General features: G+C 36.3%; 1 protein-coding gene across 3 annotated transcripts; it reads right to left on the minus strand.

Annotated features, from left to right (window-relative positions):
• Positions 1-3,877: 3,877 nt before the first annotated feature.
• Positions 3,878-7,963, minus strand: LOC123229844 (keratinocyte-associated protein 2-like). Of its 3 annotated transcripts, none has more exons than XM_044655831.1 (6): positions 7,832-7,940; positions 7,410-7,505; positions 6,806-6,964; positions 5,108-5,159; positions 4,348-4,414; positions 3,878-4,232 (listed from the first exon to the last, which is right to left on the minus strand). In XM_044655831.1, exons 3-6 carry the CDS (start codon positions 6,959-6,961, stop codon positions 4,142-4,144), a joined length of 366 nt encoding a protein of 121 aa, XP_044511766.1. In that variant the 5' UTR covers positions 6,962-6,964; positions 7,410-7,505; positions 7,832-7,940; the 3' UTR covers positions 3,878-4,141. The 3 variants fall into 3 exon arrangements, with proteins under 3 accessions (XP_044511766.1, XP_044511765.1, XP_044511764.1); XM_044655830.1 differs by having other exon boundaries at positions 7,350-7,505; XM_044655829.1 differs by lacking the exon at positions 7,410-7,505 and having other exon boundaries at positions 7,832-7,963.
• Positions 7,964-7,977: the final 14 nt, after the last annotated feature.

A 7,977-nucleotide genomic window follows, 5' to 3' on the forward strand; every position in this document is an offset into this window, starting at 1 on the left:
AATATATAATTGATTACATAGATGATATGTCATAATATAATTGAATAATTTTAAATTAAAAATAACAATAAAACTATACATATATACTTTTAATGTATAATTTATATACACAGATAATGTATCATCATATGATTGAATCATTTTAAATTTAAGATAAATAATAACCGAACACATGATGATATATTATCTGTATATCTAAATTATGTATTAAAAGTGTATACTTATAATATTACTTTTAAAATAAAATAACACATAATTTAATGATGAATCATCTATGTATTTAATTATATACTAAAAAATGTATAAAAATATTATTATTCTTATTTGATCAGATGTGTCAATAAAATGTTAACGATATTTTACCTCGATCTTAGATAATTTGAGTGACAAAAATAAAGTATCTAAACAATAAAACTATATCTAAATTAAATTAACTTATTTAGTATAGTTGTTGTTACAGTGACCACTAGACAATTTAGACTTAGATTTTGTACTATTTAATAGGCCAAACGACTATTTCCCACCCAAGGTTTAGCGTTTTCTCAAAAGTCCCCCCTTTAACTATGGTAACACCAAACACCCACTCATGACCGGTTAGACTTAACCAAATCCTAACGGTGGTAGGGGTAAAATCGTCATTTATGCTATAATATTAAAAATAAACTAAAATAGAACCTAATTTTGCCCCCCTAAACTTTAAAAACTGAAATTTGCCCCCCGCCTAAGTTTTAAAAAATGGCAGTTTCACCCTAGGGTTTGGTTTTGAAATCTTCGGCGACCTCTCCAGCTCCGTTGCCGACGGTCGCTCCCTCCCGAAGCAACCTCTCCTTCCGACGATCTCTTTCCTCCCATTTGGAGGTTCGATCAACGCCCGGAGACGCCGTGGGAGACGAAAAATTTCGTCGAGAAGACGAAGTTCTTCGTCTTCCCAGATGAAGCTGACGCCGTCGTCTTCGTCTGGGAAGACGGTCGTCTTTCCAGAGGTCTTCTTCTGGGAAGACGAAGAACTTCGTCTTCCTAATGAAGTTCTTCGTCTCCCACGGCGTCTCCGGGCGTCGATCGGACCTCCAAATGGGAGGAAAGAGATCGCCGAAAGGAGAGGTTGCTTTGGGAGGGAGCGGTCATCGGCAATGGAGCCGAAGAGGTCGTCGGAGATTTCAAAACCAAACCCTAAGGTGAAACTGCCATTTTTTAAAACTTAGGCGGGGGGAAAATTTCAGTTTTTAAAGTTTAGGGGCGCAAAAGGAGATAAAATTTTCAGCCGTTAGGGTTTAGTTAAATCTAACCGGTCATGGGTGGGTGTTTGGTGTTTCCATAGTTAAAGGGGAGACTTTTGAGAAAACGCTAAACCTTGGGTGGGAAATAGTCGTTTGGCCTATTTAATATGGTCAGCTCAAATTTGATTAGATCAAAGAGTAACCTAAAAAAAATTATTTTACCTTCACCTGATATCCATGGAGATTACTTCCTATGCAAATCTATGTAATGCTCAGTAATTTGAAGGGTACGATGAACGTTTAAGCTTTGCTGGCCGTTTTCTGTGTCAGTTAACCAGGTAAAGCGACGTATCTGTCATTTTCAAAAGGCCAAAGGACTCTTTCCCACCCAAGGTTTGGTGAAAGGACATTTTCATCCGTTAACTTTCAAAAACCCAAATACCTACCCATCAGTTAAAATTCACTCGTGAAATTAAGGGTAAAATAGTTATTTAGCTAAAAATATTAAAAAACTAAAAATGATCATATTTCACTCCCTAGGTTTAAAAATAACATTTTTTCCATCCAAAGTTTGAAAATTAGCAATTCCCTCTTAGGGTTTGGAATTTTTTTTTGTTTTTTCTAACAAGCAGAATCGACCTTTCCCATTAATCTTTCGTCAGCAGCCAAAGAAGAAGGCTGACGGATCTCAACCACGAGTAGAAGCATCTCCTCAGAGTCGTCATCGTGCTATTCGCCTCTCTGGTGTCACTTTCATCGCACGATTTGTCTCCTCAACATCTATTTCGTAGAGTGATTAGTCTCCCCGACTTTTGGAGGGAGAGGGAGCGCCGGTGAGGGAGAGAGTGCTAGGAGGAAGAGATTGATAGAGACGAAAATGGCGACAAAGAAGCTTATCGGAAAAAAATTCCACACCTTATGGGGGAATGACGAATTTTCAAACCTTAGGTAGGGGAAGAAATGTTAGTTTTTAAACCTAGAGGGGGGAAATGTGAACATTTTTTAGTTTTTTAATATTTTTAGCTAAATGACCATTTTGCCCTTAATTTCAATAGTGAATTTGAACTGATGGGTGGGTATTTAGGTTTTTGAAAGTTAACAGGTGGATGTCCTTTTACTAAACCTTGGGTGGGAAAGGGCATTTGGCCTTTTCAAAATCATTGGGGCGTACCAACACATTTTCAAACCTCCAGGGGGACTGACGGTGATTGCACTCATTTAAAGATCATTTACGGCAGTCTGACCATGTGCAGACTCCCCGCGCTTCCTCTCTTTCGAAAACTCCATTGCGAACACGACGAAATCGGCCCTCATTTCAGGTAATATAAATAAGAATGAGCAGTTTGTGTATAATCTGTATATGGCCAATGAAACAAAACAAAAACTTAATTAATTGTTATTAGTTTATCTCGTTACTCTTTTAACTTGTATATCGGAATTCAAATTTGTTCGTCTTTTTTGTTATTCTTATTCATGTGGTTGATTGAATCTCTGGTTAACACAAAACATGATTTAAAACATGAATTCTTGTATAGTTTGCGGTAACAGTATCAGTCAACTGTTCTCTGTATAACAGATTTTACTTTTTTTCTTTATTTTGCTTCTTTTTTATATGTGTTTTCTATGAATCATTCTCTCACATTTCCATCGTAACGAACGAATATACGAGCCTAAAAGTGTTTTACTCTTATACTACATATTATCTGCAATTCTGCATATGGATTCTTGGAATTTGTTTTATGTACTGTATATTGCTGCTTTTGCACTATAATTAATGAGATTTTTTTTTCTCAGATCAAGTATTTGAAAAATGATGTTTTTTGTATGTGATTAGTGGGTTTTAATTTAATTGAAGGAATCGACAGCCCTTGCTATGGATTTTATCAGCTGAATTGTGCTCAATCTGCTTGAACAGTTAGATATCAGTTTATAGTTGTGCTGTTCGACTTTTATGTTCATTGAAGGGAAAGTTGAGAAATTTGGAAGGGAAATGATAATGGAGGCACTAAACTGACATATTACTGAATATCTCTGGGGTTTAATTTCTATTGGGAAACTTTTCTTATAAAGCTTGGGAAGTTCTATTCCTTTAATTTTGGCCATAACATTTTTTACTTTTGTGTTATATGGTCTTGTTCATCTAATATTTTGTCCAAATCGTGATGCTCGATGTTACGTTTGTTTTCTGTGTTAAGATAATTGCTTCAGCAACATGATCAAATTATACACTTGTCAGAAAATTTATATCAGGATGTATTTTGTTGGTGAGGAGGCATTCAGGTGAGCCAAAAACAGAGATTACAGATACAGCAAAGACTATAACTAAGATAATGTTATCTTCCCAAACAATACCCTTGAACAAAGTTGGATTGAGCAATAGCCAGAAAGAGTTGTAGTAATCCTCAAGAGATTTAAGTATGCTGGTATGTTGGCATATCGTTTCTTTAAATGGGTTGAAAAGCGCAGCGGAGATTTGAGCACAGCATCAGAGCTTGCCACACCATGATTGAATCTCCGCCAATATAAGACAATGAGATCATGTTGGATCCTGTGAACGCCATGAGGAATAAGAGAATGGTAAATATTGAGACCTCTTGCATTATTATCAGAAAGTATGCTAGGGCTCAAAAGGCGGAGGAAGCAGTTTTACACATTTAATATGATAGGAAAAATATTTCCCCCAAAATTTAGTGGCATTCAAATGGCCTATAAGTGCTTTATGCAAGTCTAAGAATGTGAGGAAGGCTCAGGAGGGGCCTATAACAGCCAAAAAGAAAAATTATAACTCAGTAGAGGTATTCTATAATTTTCAGTTCAACAAAGATCTACATCCAAAAACTGATTATGGAATAGGAGATAAAATGATAGAATTTCTAATCAGCTGATGTTTGTACTAATAAATAAGCTACGATATTTGATCTCTTTCAGTGCCTCCTTGTTTTAGATTCGCTTCTGGTGAGGATCATCCCTGAAAGCTTGTTGACCTCGTAAAGTAGTCCAGCTGAGAACAAGAAACTGCATTGAGATTTAGGAATACGATCAGTCCTGAGCATAAATGTTTTTGAGAACCCAATACTAAATAGACAATTTTATAATAAAAGCATAATTCATTTATCTATTTTGACATTACCAAGTTGTGATGCAGACTCTATGGACAGTGCTAGCAGCAATCAGAGCAATTGCTTCAGCGATCAAGACTGCAAGGAAGTCACATAAAGAAGTGAAAAAAATTCATTTGAGTTATTTCTGGAACTATCAATGTTACCACAAAGGAGCCCAGGCACCATGAATGAACTACACTACACTGGCACTACATCTTAATCTGGATTCTGATATGACAAAAACTACATGGATAAGATTTTGAGTTCATAGAAAACAGTAAGAATAAATAAAAGGAGCTTAACGGTCCTATCCCCTTTTGCTACTGGGCATCACTATCAATCATACAGAAGCATACTTCAAGAACTTTTAACAGGGTTCAAGAGAAAATCCATGCTGTGCACTGAATTTTATCTCAACTAAAGAGTTACCAAAAATGAGCACCATAATTTAAGAAAAGCATGCCTTACAAGCACAGAATTGACAGTAGAATGCACAGACAGAGGTCATGAAGTAAATATAGAAAGACATGCAGAAGGTTTTAAAATAGCGGTTTGCACATGCAGAGAAGTATGGGATACGCGTGAATTGCACAGAGGATCTGCAATAGTGGCTAAATCACAAGTCAAGGGAAGACGTGTTCACATGCAACCCACACTCTTACCACATAGAATATACAATAAAGAAATATACAGGAATGTTTGAAAAGCCCCTTCTAAAGTCATTCTCTTGGGCCTCACTCAATGGAGGGAAGAACAACATAATGAAATACATAAATTAATTGCACTCACCGGCACCCCATCCAGTCTTCATTCCACATGTTTCCTGGAAATTTCCAATGAACTGCAAAAACATCCAAGCTGATGCATCTTAACAATGGATAATAAATTTATTTAAGTTGTATAATCAAACTGCCAACTTGGTATGCAGATTTAAATTTGCAGACTTATGGGACAATACAAGAATGTCAACCAATCATATAAACAAATATCCAGCTATACTTGGTCTAGGGCAAGGAAAAAAGGGAGAAACAAGTATCCAACAGTGGGAGTGTGTATTAATAGCCAGATTCCAGTCAATCACTAGGATACAAGAAACTCATGCGTTCAAATACAGAGATCCGAGCTTAAACGTACATGCTTCAAGAACTTAGCAATCAGAAATATAGTAGATCTAAGTTACGTGACAGTCAAAGTACACAACAATATTCTTGAACATAAGATAAAAGAAAAGGGAAGATTACATGCGAGTGCGGGGCAAAGAGAGGGAGATCTCATTACAAATAATCATCTAAAATGACATTTAGTTAGGGGTGAGCAGGTTCGAGTACCTTGTTGAGAAAAGGGAATCGGAACCGACTGGTTCTTAAGAATTAGGAAGCAAAACTAAGACATGTACAGACAAGTTCCTATCCAGAGCCTACCCGGTCAGTTCCAATTCAATTCCGGGTGCCTGATTTTGTTCTCTCCCTCTTCTTCCTCCTTAATTATTGTATGGACAAACAACTGTACAATTGATGCGAAATTCCCATCGAATCGGAAACCAGTTTTGTATGGACAATGATTACCAATGTATGGACAATTTTTCCAACTCCCATTGAAATTGATGTGAAATTCCTTATTCAAGTGATAGTTTCGAATGACAAAACCAAAACCAAAAAAATATTAACACACCAAACACACTCACTCTCGTAGACTAGTTGCTTTTTTATTCAAATATAAAACTTACTTAGATCCACCAACAACTATTTAATACTTTTACCAGTCAACAATTTCCTTTCCTTTTTTTGGTCTTTGGAAATGGAGCAGTTCATACATAAGGAACCACAGGCTCTCCTTCAAGACTGCACCGAGGGTGTGCATTTGTTTCAACGACCCTTGGATCTCACTCACAGCATCACCAAAGTTCAACTGGCAATCGTGGAGCGCTAATGATGCCTTGGGTTGGAGCTGTATTCAACATCGTCTCTGATCCAAAACCAAAGCTAATCAAGTTTAGGGGAAAAGTTCCAGGTCGGGAACCTAGCCCGGTACCCATCATACGGTTCCAGATTAGGTTTCGTATAAATTCTGGTTCCCTTAGGAGTGAAACCAAGACCTAGCCAAGGAAGCTCGATTCAAAGTAGGAACCACAACTGAAAGTCGGGTATCCTATAGTTTTGGTTCCTACCAAGTATTTTTCTCACACCTACATTTAGTTTTGTCTCCACTAAGAGAAAATCAAATTCATGGATTTTTGCAGTTTATAACATATAAAGAACTATAGACTATGAATCAAAAGACACATGTATATTTAAAGTATCACTTTTGATACATCATATGTATGTAGACTAACCCCTTTTCCTCTGAATATTAATAATATGACTAGTGAGAATATTCATTTTAGTTAATGTGATATCAATTTCTTTATAAGAAAATTGCGGACATAAAAAAATAAAACTCTGAAAAAATAACAACACTAATGTATGAAATGAGATCCCCATAACTTACAGTTAGTGACACAAGGAACAGAAGAGAACTAATGAAGCCTCCAAGTATGGTAAATAACTCAGTTGATGCCAACTTGCCTCGGTACACTTCTTGAAGAGACAGAATGACAACAAACAAAAGAAATGAATATAGCATTGAACTCCCTGACCCAGCCATTGCCTGCAGAATCAGTAACAAGAAAATCAAACACACAGTTAAGCACTCAACCGCTTGAAATGTCAAACATTGAAAAAAAAAAAAAAAAACAATGCACCATTTTAAAGGGAATCACATTTTAACTAGGAATCAAACAAAAGAAAATGTGTAGATGCCGTAAGTGACCTATGTAGTTATAAAAATTTGATTATACCTATATGAAACAATAAAAGCTTCTGTCAAAACCTTATCTTTCATGGAGTTCTAGTTCAAGTCAGAGCAGAAACGAACGTCCATAAAAATGAACTTGTAACATGAGCATGGTCTCTGGTTGTCTAAATTCATTAAGAACACATAAGAACTAGTATGAAGCACAATTTTGCATACAGTGATTAATTTTTTCGCTTACATAAATGATATCCTTAGTGACGAAAATGAGTTCTGAAGATTTCTTTATGCAGAGACTCACGTGAAAGAAACATCTGTCCAGCACATTGAGATTCTCAATCTAGAGAGAACTTTCCCTTTTGACGCTTCAAATCACACACATCGACAGTTAACCCACCTAAATGATATTCACTAATTTCATCACATAAACTACAAACGAAAGTATGAAAAGATCACCGTCATCTTATCAAGTCGCATCACATTCATTTCCTAATAAGCGCACGATTGATCAGTTCACAACAAAAACTACTGCGAAATTGTTTAAAGTATGAATCAATCACACAAAAAGACATTCAAAGATTATAGCTTGTTAGCCGCAGCCCCAATCGAAGTTAATGCATGAGCTCAGTTGAGGGCAGGCCCCGAAAATGGAAAAGATTTTAAAATTATCCATCAACAGCGACATTTTCCCGGAAACCAAAGAAAAATGGCCCAAAAACATACCTTTAAAACCCTAGAACTCCGATCTGGATCTCTTTCAATGAAACGCCCAAGTCTATGAATCTGAGACTCGGCCTAATCATCTACCAGGGTAGAGTCATTAATAAGTTGAGAACCAAGGGGCAAACTTGTCCGACAAAATGAAAGAT

The sequence above is a fragment of the Mangifera indica genome, chromosome 11 (genome assembly GCF_011075055.1).
Source record: "Mangifera indica cultivar Alphonso chromosome 11, CATAS_Mindica_2.1, whole genome shotgun sequence".
In the NCBI taxonomy this organism is placed as follows: domain Eukaryota; kingdom Viridiplantae; phylum Streptophyta; class Magnoliopsida; order Sapindales; family Anacardiaceae; genus Mangifera; species Mangifera indica.